Source organism: Microcaecilia unicolor, chromosome 9, assembly GCF_901765095.1.
Source record: "Microcaecilia unicolor chromosome 9, aMicUni1.1, whole genome shotgun sequence".
Lineage (NCBI taxonomy): Eukaryota > Metazoa > Chordata > Amphibia > Gymnophiona > Siphonopidae > Microcaecilia > Microcaecilia unicolor.
This window is the reverse complement of record NC_044039.1, coordinates 57,714,062-57,740,981: the sequence shown is the minus strand read 5'-3', so window position 1 is coordinate 57,740,981 and position 26,920 is coordinate 57,714,062. Positions and strand designations below refer to the sequence as shown.

The 26,920-nt window shown below is 45.0% G+C and overlaps 1 protein-coding gene across 2 annotated transcripts in view; it reads left to right on the top strand.

The window, feature by feature from the left end:
- Nucleotides 1-26,920, top strand: part of AMN1 (antagonist of mitotic exit network 1 homolog) — a 625,623-nt gene that overhangs the window by 466,973 nt on the left and 131,730 nt on the right. For both annotated transcript variants that reach the window (XM_030215496.1, XM_030215495.1), the window contains one exon: nt 13,473-13,584. In XM_030215496.1, the coding sequence (XP_030071356.1) occupies nt 13,473-13,584 (112 nt within the window). The remainder of the gene's footprint in view (nt 1-13,472; nt 13,585-26,920) is intronic.

Below are 26,920 nucleotides of genomic sequence, written 5' to 3'. Positions count from 1 at the left end.
TGGGGGCTACTCGTGCAGGTGAAAGATGTCCCAGAACAATTATCGCTAAATTTCTTAATTCAGCACAGAAGGACGCCTTCCTGCAGTATTACCGTTTGCATAAAGAGGAAGTTTGCTACGAGGGAGCACCTGTGCAGGTGTATCAGGATTACTCTGCGGCCCTCGCGGCGAAATGCCGTCAATACTCTACAGTATGCACCCGTTTGGTAGAGAGGCACTACAAGTTTCAAGTTCATTATCTTGCGGTTCTAAAGATCTGGGACAATGGCCAGTGGCGCTTGTATGAGACACCGGAGAGTGCGATGGACTGACTCAACGGAGCCTCTGAACGCCAAGCAGCAGGAGATTGAGCATGGCGGCGTAGTGGCTGCGGATGGAGGCAACAGACTGTGAGAGTAGCCCCTCTTGGGCTTTTGTAATGGGGCTTGATGTGCTTCTGGACATAACTGAGATTGAGGATGCTAGAATTTGTAGTGTTACAGGTTTATAGCGTAAAAGATTTGAATGGGGGAAGTGTGGGGGAGAGTGATGAGGGTGTGGAAGATCATGTGTGGATGAGAGGTCTGACTGAGGGTGGAGTGTGAGTGGGGAGCGAGTGAGGCTTGGAGAGAATCACAGTCATGGAGGAAATGGGGGTTGGTAAGTGTGGATGGTATGGGGGAAGAAGGCGGCGTATAGAGCAGATTTATCTTGGGGGCTAGGTGGGGAACGGGAAATGGGTATTGTGAGTATGGATCTCGGGGGAGTGGAGGGTGTGGGGTTGTGAATGCGGGGTATGTATGGGAGGGAGAGGGGAGCGGTTATTGGGGTATACACTGCAACTTTGTGTCTAATGGGGTTGAACACTCGCCTATTTGTGAGGATGGGATTCCTCTTGGTGTTATTACGTGATCACCGATAGTTCTCTTTGTGGTTACATGGAGAGGGACGGTTTTGGGAGTTGGAGGGATGAGGGAGGGGATGGGGGGTTGGGCTTTGGGGTTTCCATGGTATCTGTTAAGTATCAAGGTGCTGTCCTATATGCTGCTGGGAGGTGGGTTACCCTACAGAAATGTTACTGGGTCTTGGACTCTGGGGTGAAGGCTGGGCACCCGGGAGTTCTAGATACCTTGGGCACGTGGCTCTTTGTTAGGATGGGGAATAGGGATAATGGCTAAATTGCCGGTGCCTAGATTAATCTCCTGGAATGTGTCTGGCATCACCTCTCCTATTAAACGTACAAAAATCCTGTCCATTCTTCAGCGTCACAATGCCTCCTTGGCCTGTTTACAAGAAACCAAATTATCAGATGCAGAGCATTTAAAGTTAAAGCAACGTTGGGTGGGGGACTGCTTCTTTGCGTCAGCCAAGGGTAAAAAGGGGGGAGTGGCGGTTTTGGTGCACAAGAGTTTGCAATGTCAACCCCAGGTGGTAACGCGGGACGTGAATGGACGTTATATCTTGCTGCGGTTGAACGTTATGGGTCAGGAATTCTATCTTTTAAATGTTTATGGGCCTAATGTGTATGACCATTCTTTTTTTCAGCACCTGGTACGTTTAGGGATCCAGCATGCATCGGCCCCCTGGGTTGTGGTTGGTGACTTTAACCAGGTGTTGGATGGGCATCAGGACCGCTCAGCTCCGACCTCGGGGACGGCAATGGGGGGTGGCGGTGAGGGCCTACTGTACTTGTGCAAAGCTTTAAACTTGGTGGACCCGTGGCGGTTGAGCAACCCCAATGTTCGTGATTACACACACCTGTCCCGGGCTCATGGCACGTGGTCTAGATTGGATTATATATTGGTGTCTGCTCTGCTTTTTCCGCAGGTGGTGAGGTCGGAGATCGGTCCTTTGGAGGTTTCGGACCACACATTAATCTGGGTGGATATAGACTTGGGGGAAGCGCGACTGTGGCAGCGATTGTGGAGATTCCCCTCGTACCTAGTGGAGGATGAGAACTTCAAGGAGTATTTGCATAAAAGGTGGTCATTGTTTGCAGATGCGAACGCGAGCCATACTTCGGATGCAAGGTTATATTGGGAAACTTCAAAGGTCGTGTTGCGTGGGGATATTATATCTTTTATGTGCGCACGCTCTAAGGGGATCTCGCAGGGAATTATACAGTTGGAGCGGAAATACCAAGAGGCCAAGAAGGCGCACTTGGCTGCCCCCTCAGCGCAGAATCGAGAAAAGATGTTATCAATCTTGGCGGCTTTAAACTCCTTGATTCATGAACGTACTAAAAAGCATCTTTTTTACCGCTCCTTTTCGTTTCATTGTTTTGGGAAAAAGTCGGGTAGGTTATTGGCGCGGATTGTTAAAACCTGGGGGGGTAATCATTTCATCTCATCCCTAACAGCGCCTGACGGTCAGCGAGTAACCCAGATGTCGAAGATAGCGCAGCTGTTTCACGACTATTATGCGGCCTTGTACATGTTGCTGGACGCTCAGGAGGGACCCTCGATGATTGATTATTTGGAGAGTTCGGGCATTCCCCGTCTTTCGGCCTCCGCTATCGCTCAACTTAACACTCCATTGGGTGGGAAAGAGATCCAGAGGGTGGTCAAGTCGTTAAAGAGGGGCACGGCACCTGGGCCCGATGGCTATGCGTCAGAATTTTATCAGTGTATGTTCCCACAGATTGTGACTCCGTTGATTGAATTTTTGGAGTCTTCACTTCTCCAGGGATCCTTCCCCAGGTACTCGAATGATGCCTTGATCACTTTGATACCTAAGCCTGGCAAACCAGCAGATCTGCCGGGCTCCTACAGGCCGATCTCTTTGATAAACTTGGATCTGAAGATCTTAGCCAGGGCTCTGGCAGATAGATTGTCACCCCACATATCGTCGTTGGTGGGTGAGGGGCAGGTGGGATTCGTCCGGGGTCGACATTCTTCTTTGAACGTGAGGAAGGTCTGCCTTGCAATCGCTCAGAGCCATGTTACCAATGAATCACTGCTTTTGGTCAGCTTAGACGCGGAGAAAGTGTTTGACAAGGTTCGCTGGGACTATTTGTTTTCGGTCCGGGATTTCGTTGGGATCATGGGATGGTTTCAGCAGGCAGTGGAGGTGTTATATGAGAGGCCTAGGGCGTCTTTAGTGGTTAATGGAATGCGCACAGGGATGCCCCTTGTCTCCTTTATTGTTTCTTCTCTATCTTGAACCTTTATTGCGTTCTATTCAAGGGGATACAGAGATTTTTGGTGTGGACTTTTCATCGTTGTCAATGAAGACCCTAGCATTCGCCGACGATATTCTACTGACTCTGACGAAGCCGCAACAATCGGTACCTGCCCTCCTTGACAAAATAGCAGAGTTTAGTTATTTTTCTGGATTCACCCTTAACCTTCAGAAATCAGTGGCATTCCCGATTCAGGAACAGATAACGGGAGACATGGGAGGGGGAGTTCCTCTTGGACGTTGGGCCCGCTTAAATACTAGGGGGTGTGGATCCCAGCGGATTTGTCCCTGCTTTACGAGCTGAATGTCGAGCCTTTACGAGTCAGCATGAGGGCTTCTTTGAGGGTGTGGCAGTCCCTGCCGTTGTCTGCTATGGGTAGAGTGGCCCTATTTAATATGGTGTTGGTCCCAAAGTGGACCTATACTTTACAAATATTACCCATATTGCTTTGCCGAAAAGATGAGCGACTGGTGACTAGGTTGGTGACACGTTGTATTTGGCAGGGGAAGCGGCCACGGATGGCGGCGTCACAGCTTTATCTACCAAGGAGTCAAGGGGGTTGGGGACTATTGAATGTTAAGCTGTTATCCGTAGCGGGGAATATGCGACACATCTCAGACTGGTTTAGAGGTACGTGTTACTTTTCTTGCTCGGATGAGAAGTTTTTGTTGGAGCCGATACATTTTAGTGCTTGGTTACATGCTCCTCCGCGTAAGCATCGTGCGCTAGGAGCGTATGCAGCCTTATTTCTACCATTGAGGCGGGCATGGAGATGGGTGTGTCACTTTTTTGGGTTCTCGTCGATCTATTCCCCTTTGTTGCCGTTACAGGGCAACCCGGACTTCTCTCCTGGCTTGACCTCGGCTCAATTTGTGGCTTGGGGAGATCGGGGGGCTCGTTATTTACATCAGTTGTATAAGGAGGATGGGGTGATGAAGACGCTGGAAGATTTGCAGTTGGAATTTGGGAATGTTGTGGGGGATTTCCTAGCCTGGCATCAGTTGCAACATTATACTCAGTCGATTCCGGCTGCTTCTGTGACTCCTGGGGTGTGGGAGAAGTTGTTAGCCCTGTTTGCCCTAGATGCACAATTGGCAGTCCCCCTTAAATATTATCATTTGTGCCTGAGTGAACAACTGGGGGAGGTGGACTATGCAAAGCTTGCGGTCCAGTGGAATAGAGAGTTATTACTTGGCCTTCGGGGAGAGCACTTAAAGACTTACATCTTGAACATCCCAAGGGTAACCGAGAATGTGACGCTGAGGGAAACTCTTTATAGGTTTGCATCGAGAATGTATATTTCCCCGCTTAGGGCGATGAGGGCAGCCATGCGAGAGGACGATGTCTGCGTCAAGAGTGCTCGCTCCCTGGCAGACCTTGGACACATGTTTTGGAATTGTCCGTATGTCCTGGAGTTTTGGAGGCGGGTGTGTAGGCACGTGTTGGTCCTCTGGGGAGTGACCTGGACGCCTCATGCATCCCACTTATTTGACCAGTTCAAGCTCTCTGCACCAGGGGTAGTGGGGCTTAAACCCTTTTTGAAGCGAGTGGTCCTAATGGGTAAAAAAGTAATTCTTCATAAATGGATAGTGGCGGAGCCACCTACCTTTCTTCAGTAGAGGTCCAGATTGATCTCCCTGTGTGCATTGGAGCGAAGGGGGGTGGGAGACCTTGCCTCGACAAAGGGAGATGCCTACTGTCGGAGGTGGTCACCTTTTTGGGACTCATTAACTCCAGTAGCACGTAGCAGAGTTTTAAATTCTTGAGCGGTATATCATGGAAACCCGGGGGGTGAGTAGGGGGGTGGGTTAGGGAAGATTGGGATGGGGGGGTTCGGGTTTGGTCAGCTTTAGACGGGAATGGTAGGTAATAGGTCTCTTCACATGGAGCAGCTGTTTCACTGATCCTTGGTTCACTATGCTCCGTGCTAGGTTAATTGGTCATTGGACGCCGCGCATGGTGCGTGGAAGCTACCTCTATAGAGCCTGAAGCCGGTACCACTGCCTTCACTGCAAGGCAATATTGGGGAGGCAGTGATGTATCCTTTTGCTCAGTTGACTGTCCCTGGATTGCTAGTTGGGCCGAGTTCAGCCCATCATTTGGTGTAAGGTGTCTGACACCTTTTGATATTTTGAAGGTATAACGCTGGAAGCGGGCTGATGTTGTACATGGAGAAACTGGTTATTCACACCGCCACATGTTTATGATAGAGGCGTGGAGTACCCACTGGGAGTCATAAGAACAAAGGTTCCCGGTGGGTTTCCTGAACTATTGTATGTTATCACTCGTGTTTTCTTGCTTTGGCGATGTTGATTGTTAAACAGTGGGGAGAACTAAACCACGACATGTTTTAGCGTCAAGGCTGGGGTAGGGGTAGGGGAGGGGGTGTATGGGGGAGAAAACAGGGGGGAAATAATGTTATGATGGTCCTGATTATGCTGCAATTGAAAACTGTATGTTGTGTTATAGTTACGGTACAAGGTTGTTTATCTGACATTATTTACATTAACCATCAATAAAAATGATTGAAATAAAAATGAATTTTACGATCTTTTTCTCTATTTTCATAATCTCAAATGACTATTGATATTATATCATGCTAACACTGATATTAGTCAAGAAAATAATGTGTTTTATAGATGTTTTCAGCCATGATTCAGTGCACTAATGGTTAACTTGATCCATATTTGCATTTTTTTTGTAAGAACTGATTCTGATTATAACGATATACTCATATTTTATTTATACCTGTGGATAGCAAAATTATGTACACTCCAATGATGTTGACTTTACACTCACCGTATTCACTCTGTTTTTTTAGATTTATACGTTTGTCATTGTTATATATATCACTATAGTGTAGACTACATTGTTGTGGCCAAATATGAAACGACATAGGATAAATGCTTGGCTTGCCCCCCTTAGATTTTAAACTTTGCGAACAAGGGATATAGCATGATTGTGACGTCACTCCTCCGCTACGTCACTGCTTTTGGCGCCATTTTTCATTTTAAATATGCACGCACTGTCAGCGCCGCTCACTTTGGCGGTTATTCTGACCAACGGTGTTCTGTAGCTTTGCAATTTCATCTGTGGGGTAAGCACTTCATGATTTCTTATGTGTATGATCTTGCAGCTTGTGCCAACGAGCATAACAGTTTAACCATGGACATTCTATTTGTTGAATCACTGTCGCTTTGAATCACTGCCGTTTTGGATTTAATATATATTTTAGTATAATACATATATACGGACCCAATGTGTTTTGTACAAATATATACTTTTCTCACTTTTGCTGAAACAGTGTAGATTCAATTTATTATCTCTCGGCGACGAACTTATTTATTTACAATATATTCTTAATTTATTCTTCTAAGAACCTAAACAAATCATGTTGGCATCAGATGTTTATTATTATTATTATTGTTTTTATTATTATTATTATTATTTATTATTGTCATGGACTTTTAGTTTTAGCCATATGGTACTGCTTTTGAATGACTTTTAAATTTATGATTCAGAATCAATAAACTCTTGTTGGTTTTTCCTCCACTAATGCTCTTAATGAATAAAAAATCGTGCACTTATCCATGTGTTTTTATTTTATTTATTTTTCTCCTTTTTCCCTATAGGAGTTGTATATTGACTTAAGAATTTGTTTTTATTGAGCTCCTATCTTTGTATCTTGATATTGAATTTGTGTAAGGTAGTTTTTTGTTTTGGAATCAGTTACTCTATATATATATTTATATACATATATTTTTTATAATTTTTTTATCTGTCTTGGTCTTCTGCTATATATATATAGTTTTCCACGATAGCCTGATGATTTTAACCATATCTCTATATATAAAAGTCACCGCCAACGTTCTAATGAAGCCTCAGCCGGAAGTTTGAAGCGGTTTCCCCATGCGTGTCTGCCCCGCCCTCGCGTCACAATGTCATGACATCGAGAGCGGAGCAATGACACTCAACGAATCGCGATCTCCCCCTGCCCCTCGGCAGCCATTTTCAACAGGCAACCGGCATCACAGAGCGACAGCTGCGGCCAGGCAGGAACGTGGATCTTTCCTGCCTGCCATGAACATTTCCTAAAAAACAACCACAGTGGATGGAGGGGCAGGTGAGAGAGCAGGGTCGCTAGACATGGGTGTCTGCTAGGGGGGCAGGGCAAGAGCAGGGTCGCTGGCATGGGTGGCTGCAGGGGGGGGGCAGGGGGAGATGAGGGTTGCCGCTGCACATAGGTGGCTGCAACGGGGCAGGGAGAGAGGATCCTCGCCGCTCCACATAGGTGCCTGCAAGGGGGCAGGGGGATAGGAGGGTTGCAGGACATGGGTGGCTGCAAGGGGGCAGGAGGAGAGGACGGTCGCACGACATGGGTGGTCGCAGGGGGGGCAGGGGGAGAGCAGGGTGGCTAGAGGGGGGTAGGGGGAGAGCAGGGTCGCTGGCCATGGATCGCTGCAGGGGGGACCAGGGGAGAGGAGGGTCGCTGGACAGCAAAACCTTGCTAGCGCCCGTTTCATTGCTCACAGAAATGGGCATTTTTTACTAGTCAATAATAATTATAATAATTACAGTCTATATTTTAATATCACTGGGATTTCAGGTAAATAATGCTGAGCTATGCTTTACAGTTTCTTTGCTTATTGTATTTATATAGATGTGTATCTCTTTTTATATGTATAGTTTTTTTTTATATTTTTAACTATTTGGATTCTGATTCATCTTATTATGTATGTGTTCTTTTATGATTATTGTGTATTTTTGTTTGACAGTAATGTATATGTTTTATCAATAGACCCCTTAGGCAGGCATTGTTTACACCGAAACACAGCCCGTGTCTGGTCTTATCTTAATAAAGGACTCCTATTGTCTCAGTCTTGAAGGCCCAGTTGTGCTTTTTTTCTATATACAAGGGAACACAATTTAAAAGAATATTTGGTTCTGTCTATGCTTCCTAATTTAAATTCAGCTCCAATTAACATCCACCAAGGGCATCTCAAATGCGGACACTGCAGTGTATATAAACAAGCTTGGGAGACATCAGTTTTTCTACATCCAATGACAAATAAAACCTACAAACTGCAACACACTTCAGATTGTACCACCTCTGGAGTTTTATATATTATACAATGCCCATGCCGTCTCCTCTGTATTGGAAACACAATCAGAATGATAAAGATGAGAATTATTGAACACTGTAGTTGTATAAGACGCAACATTGAGAGCGCACCTATTGTTGCCCATTGGCAAGCTGCTAACCACACGCCTGAGGAGTTAAATTTTTTGGTATACAGGGTTTTCGTCCCCAACAACAGAAGAGGAAATCTGGATAATATACTGCTCAGAGAAGAGCAGAAATTAATTTATGAATTTAACACCATCATACCTCATGGACTAAACACTGAATTCGATTTCCGCCTATTTTTATAATCCACTTTCAACCATAAACACATACTATTCAATTAGACGCCAATCTCACTTTTTCATTATCATTATCCATGACGTTAGCATCAGTTTTTTATTTTTAAGGACCTTATATACACCACAATTGTTATTACATTTGATTGTATTTTTGTTACATTTGTACCCCGCGCTTTCCCACTCCTGGCAGGCTCAATGCGGCTTACATGGGGCAATGGAGGGTTAAGTGACTTGCCCAGAGTCACAAGGAGCTGCCTGTGCCTGAAGTGGGAATCGAACTCAGTTCCCCAGGACCAAAGTCCACCAGCCTAACCACTAGGCCACTCCTCCACATCAATTGCATACCAAGTATATGGACCTTAAATACTCTATAATTGTTTTTACATTAGATTCTATAAATTGTATACTAAGCATATGTCTTTTATCATTTTTACAATCACCAAATATTTTTTAATTTAGATTTTAAGTCCATACATTTATTTTCTTTTACGTTATATGAATAGTGATTCAATGATTACTCAATATTTATTTATCCATTTTATATTTACCACGTTACATAAGTACATAATATTGCCATACTGGGAAAGACCAAAGGTCCATTGAGCCCAGCATCCTGTTTCCAACAGTGGCCAATCCAGGTCACAAATACCCGGCAAGATCCCAAAAATGTACAAAACATTTTATACTGCTTATCGCAGAAATAGTGGATTTTCCCCAAGTCCATTTAATAACGGTCTATGGACATTTCCTTTAGGAAGCCGTCCAAACCTTTTTAAAACTCCGCTAAGCTAACCGCCTTTACCACATTCTCTGGCAATGAATTCCAGAGTTTAATTACACGTTGAGTGAAGAAATATTTTCTCCGATTCGTTTTAAATTTACTACATTGTAGCTTCATCGCATGCCCCCTAGTCCTAGTATTTTTGGAAAGCGTGAACAGACGCTTCACATCTACCCGTTCAACTCCACTCATTATTTTATAGACCTCTATCATATCTCCCCTCAGTCGCCTTTTCTCCAAGCTGAAGAGCCCTAGCCACTTTATCCTTTCCTCATAGGAAAGTCATCCCATCCCCTTTATCATTTTCGTCGCCATTCTCTGCACCTTTTCTAATTCCACTATATCTTTTTTGAGATGCGGCGACCAGAATTGAACACAATATTGAAGGTGCGGTTGCACCATGGAGCAATACAAAGGCATTATAACATCCTCATTTTTGTTTTCCATTCCTTTCCTAATAATACATAACATTCTATTTGCTTTCTTAGCCGCAGCAGCACACTGAGCAGAAGGTTTCAATGTATCATCAATGACGACACCTAGATCCCTTTCTTGGTCCGTGACTCCTAACGTGGAACCTTGCATGACATAGCTATAATTCGGGTTCCTCTTTCCCACATGCATCACTTTGCAGTTGCTCACATTAAACATCATCTGCCATTTAGACGCCCAGTCTCCCAGTCTCGTAAGGTCTGCTTGTAATTTTTCACAATTCTCCCGCGATTTGATGACTTTGAATAACTTTGTGTCATCAGCAAATTTAATTACCTCACTAGTTACTCCCATCTCTAGGTCATTTATAAATATGTTAAAAAGCAGCGGTCCCAGCACAGAGCCCTGGGGAACCCTACTAACTACCCTTCTCCATTGAGAATACTGACCATTTAACCCTACTGTCTATCTTTTAACCAGTTTTTAATGCACAATAGAACACTACCTCCTATCCCATGACTCTCCAATTTCCTCTGGAGTCTTTCATGAGGTACTTTGTCAAACGCCTTCTGAAAATCCAGATACACAATATCAACCGGCTCCCCTTTATCCACATGTTTGTTCACCCCTTCAAAGAAATGTAGTAGATTGGTGAGGCAAGATTTCCCTTCACTAAATCCATGTTGACTTTGTCTCTTTAATCCATGCTTTTGAATATGCTCTGTAATTTTGTTCTTAATAATAGTCTCTACCATTTTGCCCGGAACCGACTCACCGGTCTATAATTTCTCGGATCTCCTCTGGAACCTTTTTTAAAAATCGGCGTTACATTGGCCACCCTCCAATCTTCCGGTACCACGTTCGATTTTAAGGATAAGTTACATATTTCTAACAATAGCTCCGCAAGCTAATTTTTCAGTTCTATCAGTACTCTGGGATGAATACCATCCGGTCCAGGAGATTTGCTACTCTTCAGTTTGTAGAACTGCCCCATTACATCCTCCAGGTTTACAGAGAATTCATTAATTTTCTCCAACTCGTCAGCTTCGAATACCATTTCCGGCACCGGTATCCCACCCAAATCTTTCTCGGTGAAGACTGAAGCAAAGAATTCATTTAATCTCTCCGCTACGGCTTTGTTTTCCCTGATCATCTCTTTTACTCCTCGGTCATCTAGCGGTTCAACTGATTCTTTTGCCGGCTTCGTGCTTTTAATATACCTAAAAAAATATTTACTATGTGTTTTTGCCTCCAATGCAATCTTTTTTTGATTCATTTACTAAGTACATCATTTGATTGATCATTTAATACTTATCATCAGTGTATGACTAAAGAATTATCTGTTTTTTCATTTTACGTATATATCTGATCCATTATATCATTTTAATATCACTTACAAAACATTCAAGTACATTCAGGTGAATTGGTTGGTTGATTGGTTAAACATTTATGTGTTCTATATGTATAATCCATCTTATATAAACATGTTTTATAATTCTTTTATTTATATTTAATTGGACTTCCTGTTTATCAATTGTTTAATTATTTAATACTCATTACCAGTTTATGACTACAGAATCATTATTATTTTTACTTTTTTTTAAATTTTATATATATTTTATCCATTTTTTAAATATTCGTCTAATTGATTTGTTAAACATCCATGTGTTCTATATGCATATTTTTTGCATACTGGTTTTTATGTATTATCTTTTAGGATGTTGTTTAAGATTTTTATGAATTGTTTAGATCACATGGTTTCATGCAGTTGGTTAACACACGTTTGTTATCCACAATTAACACCGAGGTATTTCTTTTATGTGTTCCATTTTCACCCCTTTTTTTAGCTCGTACATTTGCTATGACATCCACTCTTTTTCTCCTCGGCATAATTTTTGCTCAGCGAATTTGTTTTCTTTAGACGGTTTCACGAGTGGTTATATCTAACACTTCATTATTCTCTCCCTGTTCAGCCCCCGGGAATCTCATGAATACAAGTGTCCCAAGAAGATAACCTAAGTCTGACAGTATTGTATTTTTTCCAAGTTAACCTTAGAGCCCTTTTCAGCTAAACACATGAGAATTTCAACAGTTGATATTTTGATTGTTGCTCCTACTAAAGAACTTTGCATACACAGACACTTGTACATCAGGATGAATAGAAGCAAGTACCTTTTCAAGGTCTGACTTTAAAACTTTGTTAAATATAGAGGGGCTCTCACAGTAACCTTGGCGTAATCGGGACTATGTATATTGCTGCCTCTCATACGAGAATGCAAACATTGACTGAGAAGTGCGTCCCAGGTGAATACAATAAAAGGCATTTGACAAGTCCAGCACAGAAAAATACATATGTTTCTTCCCTTCCCCAGAAATTCTAATTTGAGTAGGATCAGGCACAACAAGAAATTCAGCTTTAACCATTTTATTTAAATCTCTCAAATCTTGATCCAGTCTCTATCTGCTGTTAGGTTTATGCACTGGACAAATGGGAATGTTATAGGGGATACTGGTTCTGTACAGTATTCCATGTTTGACCAAATCTCTACCTCTCCCTTTACCCCTTCTTGTGTTGCTCTAGAAAGGTGATACTGTTTAGTACGAGGGCCATCACAGCCCTTTTTTAACTGTATATCCACTGCCTCTACCGAGCTGGTTTTCCCAAAAGGGCTCTCAGGTGTAGCCCATGCTGTAGGAGGAACAGCTTCTTTTAACTGAGTGAGATCATCATGGTGTTTGTCCTGCACAAATTGCCCCTGCAAAATGTTCACATACTTTTATCTGCCCTTGTAATTGGGGTCCCTCCCCAGGGATCCATACAAAGGTGGGCTTCTTTTTCTTAATTTCTGTAGTTAAGTCATACCATAAACCTCCAGCTGAGGTATTGGGCTTTCTAAAAAGTATACCCATCCATAATTCTGGCATGTCCTCCCCATAGCCTCCCACAGCTATCTCTGACTGTCGGTAAGTGTGTCCTAAGAAAGACAAACCGTATTCATCCTTATCCCAAGGGGTGTCCCAGAATTCTGCATTATGCACTTGCGACAAGGAAGTCACTCAGACTCATTGGTGTTAACATAAGAGATTACGTGCTGTGTCAGTGTTTTCACAACCTGATCTGGACAGTTGTAGTCCAGGCTCTCTGTTACTAAATATGTGGCGGGACAAACCGTGAAAGGATTGGCTACCGGAAGGCACCTAGAGGGGCTACAGTGAATAGTCAAGTTTAGTTTAATTAACAAATCCCCTTCCCAACAAATTAATAGGGGAATCAGGGGCATATAAAAAAGATGATAGAACACATTCACCTCCCAATTCAAGCTCCGTAGGTATTGTAAATCTTAAAGAATGTGACTTGCCTAAAAACCCCGTAGTTTTTGCAGTTTTACTAGATAATGGGTAGGGAGGTAGGGACTCTTTCCTTTTTCCCCCACTCCAATACTAGAAATAATAGCTTCTATATCTATCATAAATTCAATAGGTTTTTCATATGTGCAACTACAACAGGTTTTTTCTCCCTGTGTCAGGAGTCATACAATGATTCTAGGTGTCACCAACTGCTTTGGCAATAGGCAGATGTAAGCAGCCAAATATAACTACTGTTTGCCAAAAAGTATCAGGAATTTGTAGCAGGACTGCCGTGATGATTAATGTTATGCTTTATTTTTCTGTTAGGAGATTCACATGGGTGACTGTGAACATTTGACAGATGAAGCAGTGGAAGCTGTGTTAACTTGCTGTCCTCAGATACACACACTCCTCTTCCATGGATGTCCTCTAATAACGGGTCAGTCAAGTTACATGAACTTGTCTCCTAGAGGCCCACAAACATTTTACAACATTATACAACTTACCAGATTTTTGTTGGTAATTTTATTAAGTGTTTTCACAATTAAAGCAGGTTTTAGACATTGAAAGTGACTATTATAACATTTCTTTGGGGGGTACAGAAACATAGCATTACGTATTCTTGGGGGTGTAGTTTAGGCAAAGCCAGAGTAGTGTTGAAACATACACACATAGAACACATGAACACATTTGTACCTGCCTAAAGTGTAAGTTTTTGTTAGATCATTGTATGGGGATCATTCTAGGAGCCTATTTTATAAAGGCACATATGTTTCTGTGTTTCCTTTATAAAATACATAAATCCATCCTAGAGTGACAAGAAGTACAAAAACATAAATAAATCACTCCTCTCAAATGTCTTGTGATATGCCAAGTCAATGCTGTGCAATTTCAAAGGACCATCATAAGTTAAATATTATAATGATGATTCAAAATGCTTCTAAAGGTATAAACATCAGTCCAGAAATTTCTCTCTTGGTTTGGCATTTGGAAACCAAATAGTGAAAAGGCTTTATAAAATAACTTGTGAAAACCAAAAACAAATTTTCTAATAAATGTATTGACTTTTAAAAGAATACTTTAAATCAGACATGGATGTTGTTTAAAAATACCATCGTGGAATCTCAGCTAGATGTATTCCACATATGAACAAAGTTGGAAAAAAGAGCAAACTAGAGCCAGCATGATTAAAAGGTGAGGTGAAAGAGGCTATTGGAGCCAAAAGAATATCCTTCAAAAAATGGAAAAAAAGATCTGAATGAAGAACATAAGAAGCAACATAAACACTGTCAAACCAGATGCAAAGCATTGATAAAGAAAGCTAAAAGAAAATATGAAGAAAAACTTTCCGCGGAGATGAAAACTCATAGTATATCAGGTATATCAGAGGCAGGAAGCCTGCAAGGGGAATCTGTGGGACTGTTAGTTCTCCGAGGACAAGCAGGCTGCTTGTTCTCACTGATGGGTTGACGTCCTCGGCAGCCCCCTCCATCGGAAAGTTTACTAGCAAAGGCCTTTGCTAGTCCTCGCGCGCCCATGCGCACCGCGCATGCGCGGCCGTCTTCCCGCCCGAAACCGGCTCGAGCCGGCCAGTCTTCTTTCGTCCGCGCTCGGTACGGTCGTGTTACGCCGTTCGTGCCCCAGAGAGTCGACCTCGCGCGTCCTTTTCGACGTGTTTTTTCCTTGTTTTATTACAAAAAGTTCGGGAAGCGCTCCGGAAGTGTTCCGGAAGACCCTTTCGGGTTTTCTGCCCTTCCCGTATTTTCTCAGCTTTTGCCCCGTAAGTTTTCTTTCGTTGTCGGGGTAGGCCTAGTTTGGCCTCGGTCGAGATTTTTCTCCCTTTAAATTTTGGTGCTTCAATTTTCGCCATTTCGGCTTTTGATTTCGCCGGCGTGATTTTTCCGCCCATGACATCGAAGCCTTCCAGCGGCTTCAAGAAGTGCACCCAGTGCGCCCGGGTAATCTCGCTCACTGATAGGCACTCTGCGGGTCTTCAGTGTCTAGGGGCCCAGCACCGCCCTCAGAACTGCAGTCTGTGTTCCCTGTTACAAAGGCGGACTCAGGTAGCGAGATTAGCCCAGTGGAACGTTTTGTTCTCGGGCTCTTCGTCGACATCGGCACCGGAGGCATCGAGTGCATCGACGTCGTCAGCGTCCGGACCATCTTCCTTGGCTGCCGCTCCATCGACTGCATCGAGGCATCGGACCTCTGCATCGGCGCCGAGGCATCGGGCGACTGCATCGACGTCGGTGGTACCGAGACTTCGTCTGCTGATGTCGTCGGACGGAGGTGCATCGTCAGGAGTGCAGGTGAGGGCTGTCCATTCCCCTGCTGGTGGCGGTGAGCCTTCGGGTGGGTCTCCTCCTACCCTGAGGGCTCCTGCGGTACAGCCCCCCCGGGATCGACCCTCTTCGGTCTCGGCCCCGAGGAAGCGACGGATGGATTCTACGTCCTCCTCGTCGGTGCCGGGGAGCTCCGGTGACATGCTTCGGAAGAAGTCGAAGAAGCATCGACACCGGTCTCCTCCCCGTGTCGGCACCGAGAGCTCTGGGTCGCCGAGGGATTCGGCACCCAGCAGGCATCGGCACCGAGAGGACCGCTCACCCTCTGTTCAGGAGGTGTCGATGCGCTCCACTCTGGACAGCCCGGAACAGCCTCCTCGCCCGGAACAGGTTCTGACGTCGACGCCTGCATCGACCTCTCAGCCTTTTTCTGCAGCCACTCTAAACGAGAGCCTCCGGGCCGTTCTCCCAGAGATTCTGGGAGAGCTGTTGCGCCCTACCCCTCCGGTACCGGCGGTGCTTGCGCCTCCGGTACCGTCGAGCGTGGCGCCGGCTGGCCCATCGCCCAGGTTGAGGTCCCCGACGTCGGTACCGCGTGCGGTGCCGACCGCAGCCACCTCCCAGGAAGGCTCCCCGACTACGTCGGCGGAGGGAGCTTCGCCGATGCGGGCGAGGGAGTCTACCTCTCGACGCCCCCACCGTGGACGGGGTTCCACCGAGTCGAGCAGGGCGAGGTTGCAGACACAGGTTCGTGAACTTGTGTCTGACACCGAGGGTGAGGCCTCGTGGGAGGAAGAGGAAGATCCCAGATATTTCTCTGACGAGGAGTCTGAGGGTCTTCCGTCTGATCCCACTCCCTCTCCTGAGAGACAGCTTTCTCCTCCCGAGAGTCTGTCTTTTGCCTCCTTTGTCCGGGAGATGTCTACGGCCATCCTCTTCCCGGTGGTTGTGGAGGACGAGCCCAGGGCTGAAATGTTTGAGCTCCTGGACTATCCTTCTCCACCTAAGGAAGCGTCCACCGTTCCCTTGCACCATGTCCTGAAAAAGACATTGCTTGCGAACTGGACCAAGCCATTAACTAATCCCCACATTCCCAAGAAGATCGAGTCCCAGTACCGGATCCATGGGGACCCAGAGCTGATGCGCACTCAGTTGCCTCACGACCAGAGTCGTGGATTTGGCCCTAAAGAAGGCTAAGAGTTCTAGGGAACATGCTTCGGCGCCCCCGGGCAAGGACGCTAGAACCTTAGACTCCTTTGGGAGGAAGGCCTACCATTCCTCTATGCTCGTGTCCAAGATCCAGTCTTACCAGCTCTACACGAGCATACACATGCGGAACAATGTGCGGCAGTTGGCGGGCTTGGTTGATGCTCTTCCCCCTGAGCAAGCCAAGCCTTTTCAGGAGGTGGTCAGGCAGCTGAAGGCGTGCAGAAAATTCCTGGCCAGAGGAGTTTATGACACTTTTGATGTTGCGTCCAGGGCCGCTGCTCAAGGTGTGTTGATGCGCAGGCTCTCATGGCTGCGTGCCGCCGACCTGGAGAATAGACTCCAGCAGCGGATTGCGGACTCGCCTTGCCGTGCGGACAACATTTTTGGTGAAAAAGTCGAACAGGTGGTAGAGTCTCTCCACCAGCGGGACACCGCATTCGACAAATTCGCCCGCCGGCAGCCTTCAGCTTCTACCTCTACAGGTAGACGATTTTTCGGGGGAAGGAAGACTGTTCTCTACTCTTCTGGCAAGCGTAGGTACAATCCTCCTTCCCGACAGCCTGCGGCCCAGGCTAAGCCCCAGCGCGCTCGCTCTCGTCAGCAGCGTGCGACTCAGCAAGGCCCCGCGGCTCCCCAGCAAAAGCAAGGGGCGAGCTTTTGACTGGCTCCAGCAGAGCATAGCCGACATCCAAGTGTCCGTGCCGGGCGACCTGCCAGTCGGAGGGAGGTTGAAAGCTTTTCACCAAAGGTGGCCTCTCATAACCTCCGATCAGTGGGTTCTGCAAATAGTCCGGCAGGGGTACACCCTCAATTTGACCTCAAAACCTCCAAATTGTCCACCGGGAGCTCAGTCTTACAGCTTCCAGCACAAGAAAGTACTTGCAGAGGAACTCTCCGCCCTTCTCAGCGCCAATGCGGTCGAGCCCGTGCCATCCGGGCAAGAAGGGCTGGGATTCTATTCCAGGTACTTCCTTGTGGAAAAGAAAACAGGGGGGATGCGTCCCATCCTAGACCTAAGGGCCCTGAACAAATATCTCGTAAAAGAAAAGTTCAGGATGCTTTCCCTGGGCACCCTTCTCCCCATGATTCAGCAAAACGATTGGCTATGCTCTCTGGACTTGAAGGATGCCTACACTCACATCCCGATACTGCCAGCTCACAGACAGTATCTGCGATTTCAGCTGGGCACACGCCACTTCCAGTACTGTGTGCTACCCTTTGGGCTCGCCTCTGCGCCCAGGGTGTTCACAAAGTGCCTAGCTGTGGTAGCAGCGGCACTTCGCAGGCTGGGGGTGCACGTGTTCCCATATCTCGACGATTGGCTGGTGAAGAACACATCCGAGGCAGGAGCCCTGCAGTCCATGCAGATGACTATTCGCCTACTGGAGCTACTGGGGTTTGTGATAAATTATCCAAAGTCCCATCTTCTCCCAATGCAGAGACTCGAATTCATAGGAGCTCTGCTGGATTCTCAGACGGCTCGCGCCTACCTCCCAGAGACGAGAGCCAACAACTTGTTGTCCCTCGTCTCGCGGGTGCGAGCGTCCCAGCAGATCACAGCTCGGCAGATGTTGAGATTGCTGGGCCACATGGCCTCCACAGTTCATGTGACTCCCATGGCCCGCCTTCACATGAGATCTGCTCAATGGACCCTAGCCTCCCAGTGGTATCAGGCCGCTGGGGGTCTAGAGGACGTGATCCACCTGTCCACGAGTTTTCTCAAATCCCTGTATTGGTGGACGATTTGCTCCAATTTGACTCTGGGACGTCCCTTCCAAATTCCTCAGCCACAAAAAGTGCTGACCACGGATGCGTCCCTCCTGGGATGGGGAGCTCATGTCGATGGGCTTCACACCCAAGGAAGCTGGTCCCTCCAGGAACGCGATCTGCAGATCAATCTTCTGGAGTTACGAGCGATCTGGAACGCTCTGAAGGCTTTCAGAGATCGGCTGTCCCACCAAATTATCCAAATTCAGAGAGACAACCAGGTTGCCATGTATTATGTCAACAAGCAGGGGGGCACCGGATCTCGCCCCCTGTGTCAGGAAGCCGTCAGCATGTGGCTCTGGGCTCGCCGTCACGGCATGGTGCTCCAAGCCACATATCTGGCAGGCGTAAACAACAGTCTGGCCGACAGGTTGAGCAGGATTATGCAACCTCACGAGTGGTCGCTCAATTTCCGTGTGGTACGACAGATCTTCCAGGTGTGGGGCACCCCCTTGGTAGATCTCTTCGCATCTCGAGTGAACCACAAAGTCCCTCAGTTCTATTCCAGGCTTCAGGCCCACGGCAGACTGGCATCGGATGCCTTCCTCCTGGACTGGGGGGAGGGTCTGCTGTATGCTTATCCTCCCATACCTCTGGTGGGGAAGACTTTGTTGAAACTCAAGCAAGACCGAGGCACCATGATTCTGATTGCTCCTTTTTGGCCGCGTCAGATCTGGTTCCCTCTTCTTCTGGAGTTGTCCTCCGAAGAACCGTGGAGATTGGAGTGTTTTCCGACCCTCATCACACAGGACGAAGGGGCGCTTCTGCATCCCAACCTCCAGTCGCTGGCTCTTACGGCCTGGATGTTGAGGGCGTAGACTTTGCCTCTTTGGGTCTGTCAGAGGGTGTCTCCCGCATCTTGCTTGCTTCCAGGAAAGATTCCACTAAGAGAAGTTACTTCTTCCATTGGAGGAGGTTTGCCGTCTGGTGTGACAGCAAGGCCCTAGATCCTCGCTCTTGTCCTACACAGACCCTGCTTGAATACCTTCTGCACTTGTCTGAGTCTGGTCTCAAGACCAACTCTGTAAGAGTTCACCTTAGCGCAATCAGTGCATACCATTACCGTGTGGAAGGTAAGCCGATCTCAGGACAGCCTTTAGTTGTTCGCTTCATGAGAGGTTTGCTTTTGTCAAAGCCCCCTGTCAAGCCTCCTACAGTGTCTTGGGATCTCAATGTCGTTCTCACCCAGCTGATGAAACCTCCTTTCGAGCCACTGAATTCCTGCCATCTGAAGTACTTGACTTGGAAGGTCATTTTCTTGGTGGCAGTTACTTCAGCTCGTAGAGTCAGTGAGCTTCAGGCCCTGGTAGCCCAGGCCCCTTACACCAAATTTCATCATAACAGAGTAGTCCTCCGCACTCACCCTAAGTTCCTGCCAAAGGTTGTGTCGGAGTTCCATCTGAACCAGTCAATTGTCTTGCCAACATTCTTTCCCCGTCCTCATTCCTGCCCTGCTGAACGTCAGCTGCACACATTGGACTGCAAGAGAGCATTGGCCTTCTATTTGGAGCGGACACAGCCCCACAGACAGTCCGCCCAATTGTTTGTTTCTTTTGATCCCAATAGGAGGGGAGTGGCTGTAGGGAAACGCACCATATCCAATTGGCTAGCAGATTGCATTTCCTTCACTTACGCCCAGGCGGGGCTGGCTCTTGAGGGTCATGTCACGGCTCATAATGTTAGAGCCATGGCTGCGTCGGTAGCCCACCTGAAGTCAGCCTCCATTGAAGAAATTTGCAAAGCTGCGACGTGGTCATCTGTCCACACATTCACATCTCATTACTGCCTGCAGCAGGATACCCGACGCGACAGTCGGTTCGGGCAGTCAGTTCTTCAGAACCTGTTTGGGCTTTAGGATCCAACTCCACCCCCCGAGGGCCCTGTTTGTTCTGTTCCAGGCTACACTCTCAGTTAGTTGGTAAATTTTTTAGGTCAATCTCAGTTATGTCCTCGCCGTTGCGAGGCCCAATTGACCATGGTTGTTGTTTTGAGTGAGCCTGGGGGCTAGGGATACCCCATCAGTGAGAACAAGCAGCCTGCTTGTCCTCGGAGAAAGCGAATGCTACATACCTGTAGAAGGTATTCTCCGAGGACAGCAGGCTGATTGTTCTCACAAACCCGCCCGCCTCCCCTTTGGAGTTGAGTCTTCCCTTGAAGTGTATTGTCTTGCTACATACTGGACTGGCCGGCTCGAGCCGGTTTCGGGCGGGAAGACGGCCGCGCATGCGCGGTGCGCATGGGCGCGCGAGGACTAGCAAAGGCCTTTGCTAGTAAACTTTCCGATGGAGGGGGCTGCCGAGGACGTCAACCCATCAGTGAGAACAATCAGCCTGCTGTCCTCGGAGAATACCTTCTACAGGTATGTAGCATTCGCTATCAGGATGGAGCAAAAGGAGCACTCAGGGAAGACAAAGTCGTAATGGAGAGATTGAATGAATTCTTTGCTTTGGTCTTTACGGAAGAAGATGTAAGAGATCAACCTATACCGGAAAAAGTTTTCAGAGGTGATGATGCGGAGGAATGAAAGAAATCTCGGTGAACTTTGAAGATTTAATGAGCCAAATTGACAAGTTAAAGAGTGATAAATCACTCGGACCAGATGGTATACATCCCATGGTATTGGAAGAACTCAAGAAAAAAGAAGAGGTTCACACCTTCCACAAAATCACCAAGGAGAACGAATGCAGAGTGGAAGAAAATCCAATCCAAGAAACCAGTCAAAACTCACAGAATGAAAACTCTAATAAAGTCTATTTGGAAGAGTGATGCAAAATAAAACCAAAAATATTACAATGCCTTTGTATCGCTCTATGGTGCAACCTCACCTTGAGTATTGTATTCAATTCTGGTTGCCATATCTAAAAAAAGATATAGTGGAATTAGAAAAGGTTCAAACAAGAGCGACCAAAATGATAAAGGGGATGGAACTGTTCCCATATGAGGAAAGGCTAAAGAGGTTAGGGCGCTTCAGCTTGGAAAAGGGACGGCTGAGAAGGCATGTGATTGATGCCTACAGAATCCTGACTGGTTCAGAGCAGGTGGAGGTGAATCGATTTTTCACTCATTCAAAAAGTACAAAGACTAGGGGATACTCAATGAAATTTCAAGGAAATACTTTTGAAACAAATAGGAGGAAATATTTTTTCACTCAAAGAATAGTTAAGCTCTGGAACTTGTTGGAGGTTGTGGTAACAGTGGTTAGCATATCTAGGTTTAAAAAAGGTTTGGACAAGTTCCTGGAGGAAAAGTCCATAGTCTGTTATTGAGATGGACATGGGGAAGCCTGGGATTGGTAGCATGGAATGGTACTACTGATTGGGTTTCTGCCAGGTACTTGTGACCTGGATTGGCTCTGCTGGAAGCAGGATATAGGGCTAGATGGACCATTGGTCTGACCCAGTATGGTTATTCTTGTGTTTTTATGTTCCAAGACAAGTTTTGATTGTGGCTCGTGTTCTACTGTTGCAGTGCAGCTTAAGTCTGCCTTTACACTTCATGTTCCTTCTGCTGACTTCTGTGCTTTTTTGATCCAAGACATGTGAGAGAATATTGATTGTGGCTGGTTTAGCTTTGGGTTTTGCGTTCGCTAGTATACAAGTTACACAGCAGGCTGAGAACCCACCAACCTCTCCTGACCTCCCATAAAAATGTTCTCGTAAAAGGTAAGGCCTGCATTCTTTGCATCACTTGAAAATGGTCGTGCATAGCTCGGAATGCACATAAATAGTAATCAGCTGTTTTTAATATTTGCATATAATTCCCATTGTTTGCTACCGCAAACGGCAAAAAGCACACAGAACCCCTTCTTGCATTTGTCACTGAATACTGTGCTCACTAAACCAGCTGGAACCAGTCAAAATGGCACATTGCTAACACGGAAAAGTTTTGTGCATAGGCTTGTAATGCTTTTAAATTGTCCTAGTTCACATGCTGAAATTAAAGCAAATAGTTTAGCTAATTGAGAACTAGGGCATTGCTCCTTTCGCTAAAATACTGTCCTGAGCATATATGTCACAAACCCGGAGTCTGACGCATGGAGTCAAATGCATGCGCCTGCTGCGTCCCTAGGTCAAAAACCACATCTTCCAAAACTTTTTCCAGACTTTATAATCATTCAGTCTTTTAGTCTTCTAAATCTTTTAAATCTTTGTAAAGCAATTCATCACTTAAAGCCCCAGCAAAAATATAGGTGGGAACATTCAACTTATCTTTGAAGCTTTTTCATTTCCCTCAACTAAGCCATACGTTTCATATGCCGAGCTTCGTCAGGAGCAGCTTCTTTTAACCACTCCCTCACTGTGCCAGAACCACTTTCCACTCTGTGTTGTCTAGATTAGAACCTTACCTGCCTTTAGGAGAGAACTAATCAGTCTGCAGGAGAGTCAGTTCCCTTGGAACCGTATCCCTTGCTAAAGTAATAAATTTAAAGACCCATTTTGCAAAGAACATTTATATTAGAAAAGGGATGTCCAAGACAGGACTTCTAAAAAATTCCCAGTTATTTTACAAAAAGCTTGTTGAACCTTGAACCCTTTACATACAAGGATGTACAGAAGTATGTGTGTATTTTGCCAGCACAAGCAACAAGAACAGTCATTTTACAATAAAAAGACATGTAAAAAAAAAAAAAAAGAAAGAGCGGCTTTACTTGGGGTATTACACGTGTAAGTGCTGAATTTACAATTTAAGTGCTAGATTTTGTAAAACTACATAACCAAGAGGAGCTAAGTCCTAAACCTCAAATTTTCCACTTCATTAGGTAGTTTTAAAGTCCTGGAGAAATAACACAGTTGTCTCCTCAGGCACACCTGAAAACCCCAGGTCCAAACAAGCTGTTTGCTCAAAGTGTAAATGCCAACAGGGAAATGTTTTGTAAGTGGGAAGTACACTTTTTTTTTTTTTTTTATCATTTTACTTAATTACAGTCACATTTATCACATAAATGTAAGGAAATACAGAAATTAATATAAAAAGGAAAACATTTTCTCTCAACAATATATATTTACATAATTGTCCACAACTGGAAGATCCAAGATCAGGAAAACAATCTTAAAGAAAATAAGAAAAACTCAAAATGGTTAAACTTACACTTCATATTTTCTGAGGGAGGAAGGTTAATCGGTTATTGCAGCCGGTACAGTGGTAACTGAAGGAAGTTGCTGCAGAGGATTCTTCATCTGTTTCCACAAACTCTACAATTTCTTAGGTTCAAACAAATAAGTAATAAGGAAAATAAAACACTTACAAGGAAATCGTGCTAGGAAGGTCCCACCTGGGGCAATGATTCCTGGCTGAAAAGCCAAGACTTCACACCTCTCAGTCTGCGATTCCCTTGATGTGTCAGGAAATATATTCATCTTTGAACCCAAAAAACTAATCAACCCTATATCGGAAATACAATTTCAAAACGTTGTACCTATCTAATCAAAGACAAAAGTCACTAATAATATATCTATAACTTCTGAATTTTCCAAAATGTCAGTTAAACACATCTCTTTTCTCTGAAAGAAGATTTTAAAGGAAATATAATTTTAGTCACCAAAAGGTGGCTATCAGAAGGTATTAGCAAAGTATCGGAGAAATATTTCTTCAAGAATTCAGTAGCTAATATATAGGATATGATAGGTAAATTTATCATTCTCAAGTTATTTTCCCTTAATTGGTTCTCCAGAAATTCCAGTTTTTACAAGAAAAATAACTATTCTTCATTACCAAATTATCTAATTTTCATAGAGAAGCCATTTCCGTAATCAAAGTCTCTTTTTATATCTTGGACTTCCACTTTGTTAGATAAGTATTAATATAAATTCTTTAACTCACATAGTGAAAACTTTTAAACATCTGAAGAAGACAGTTATTCACATTCTGCTGCAGTTCCTATAGTATGTCCTTTATGACATTATTGGCTTCACCAAGTCCAATTTCTTCACAGAAACCACTCCAGATATCTTCGGGGGGGAAGAGCTCACTCTCCAATCCCCCAGTTGGTTTATTATCCGGAGTCGATGCTGCACCAGGACCTCCTCGGGTCACATGAAAATCCTAACCCACTTCGGGCGTTTCCATTATTGACCTCCATAGCGAAGCATTACTATTTCCGGGTCTTGGAGGGGTCGTGCCAACAGGGAGACTCAAAGTCACTCCCTCCACTGAGATTCGGCAATAAAGCCTTGCTGCTCCCCGAAGCAAGAACCGATATCCCCGACGTTATGATCCCGAATCTCTTCAAAATAGACTAAGAAGTGGTGGGAACCCCAGCCGTGTTCGAGGAGGACAGCACCACGGCTTTGCCTTTTCTCTTCCCCATTCTCTGGGGAGCGCGCCTTCTTCTTCAGGCATTCTGGTGTAAAACGGGGACTCAACTAGCGTACGTCCTCCCTCAACGCCATCTTGGATCCTCCAGGTTGGGACACTCTTTGTCTGGTTTCTCCTCAGAGGCCTGTCTGATATGGGTAACCCTACAGCTTAGCCCTCTGAGTCATTGAAACACGGAAGCCCCTCCACCACTTGCAAGGTGGTGTCCCTTCGGAGGGGGGAAGTACACTTATAATTAAAAGCCTGCCCACACTATATAGGCCAACCAAAACTGCTTTTTTCAGTTTTGGCCAAAATCAAAAGTGCAGCTGAAAGTTATCATCTGGTTTTGGCCAAAATCGAAAAGTAAATTTTGGTTGTATGAATGTGAATCAGTGAGGCCCACTGGAAATTGTCAGAGGTTGCACTGGCAGCCCTCTGCTAAACCCACAGATTATTACCCTCCAGTCCCAGGAACTGCAAGCACAGGCTGACAATTGTGAGAGCAATTTTAACAAGGATTTCTCAACGTCTGGCATGTTTAGATTCCCAAGTCAATGCAGATGTAGTTAAATATCCTCTGAGACAGGAATTTTGTAAGGCATTTGAAAAAAATATCATGATTCCCATCTTTTTACCATTTGCCCAAACTGTGCACTAGTAACAAGATAAAATAGCACTGAGATGTTTCCCATTTTGCATTTAGTTATAAAACTAATTAAGGACAAGCATGATATATATTTTTACTAAAATAAGGTAAAGGAGTCTAAACACTAATCTACACTGTGTATATTATACCAGCCTGATGCCTATATTCTCTGAAAAAATTCCAATCAAGAGCAATACGTTTCTTAAATTATTTTCTAATTTATTGTTCTGCCCACATTTGCATGGAGGCAGGTTGCCTATTGTTTATATGTATATGTTAATATCCAACATATACATATAAACAATAGGCAACCTGCCTATTTATATCAGATTGCATATAAGCAGTTTACAGTGCTTGTGCCCTTAAGAAAGGCAGGGAGTGCCTTTGGACTACAAATCTTAGTTTTCCTGCAGTGCTTTCCAATAGACTTTTCCTGATCAAATGTCCCAGTTCAGTATGCCTTATGGGGCTTTCCATATTGGCTGGCCCTTGTCCCCGAGTATGCTAGGCTGTAGCCTGCCACTTCTTTCTCTGTTGGAGATGAGAGTGTGTCTGCACTGCAGCATTCATTTCTAAGATCTGTAAGCTGACTTACTGCTATACCTTGTTACAGTACTTCCTCCCCCTTCAAGCTGCTGTAAAATAACCACATTTTTACCAAACGTATTCACAGCATCTACTGTCTCAGCTTGGTGCTGAGAACTCCCAGCTCCCCTTGTATACAGGGTGCACTCCTGTCTTTGCCTCAGAGACAAGAGTAGCCTTATGGAGGTCTCCTGGAGGGTGAAAAAGTTAAAAACACTATCCAGTAAACTCGAACGAGCATGGAGAAAAACAAAAGATGAACATACACTCAACACATGGAAACAAATGCAAAGAAAATACAAATATACAATAAGGCAGACCAAAAGATCATACTATAAAACTAAAATAGGGACAGACTACAAAGACACAAGGAAATTATACCAACTCGTGAACAAACTCCTAGAAGTATTTCAATGAAAAAAATCATAAACCTACGCAACACGCTACCTCAGGACAACACTGACATTGAAAACTTCCTTAATGAGTTGGGCCCAACCATTGGAGAATACCCGGCTGACCGAACCTGGTTAAACTTCGCCCTCCTTACCGTCGATGCAGTTGCACAGGCGATCAGCAGCTTCTCCAACACTCACTGTAAACTAGATACCTGTCCCAACTACCTAATGAAATACGCCCCTTACCGCTTCATAACAGGGGGGGAGATATGATAGAGGTCTATAAAATAATGAGTGGAGTTGAACGGGTAGATGTGAAGCGTCTGCTCAAGCTTTCCAAAAATACTAGGACTAGGGGGCATTTGATGAAGCTACAATGTAGTAAATTTAAAACGAATCGTAGAAAATGTTTCTTCACTCAACGTGTAATTAAACTCTGGAATTCGTTGCCAGAGAATGTGGTAAAGGCGGTTAGCTTAGCAGAGTTTTAAAAAGGTTTGGACGGCTTCCTAAAGGAAAAGCCCATAGACTGTTATTCAATGGACTTGGGGAAAATCCACTATTTCTGCGATAAGCAGTATAAAATGTTTTGTA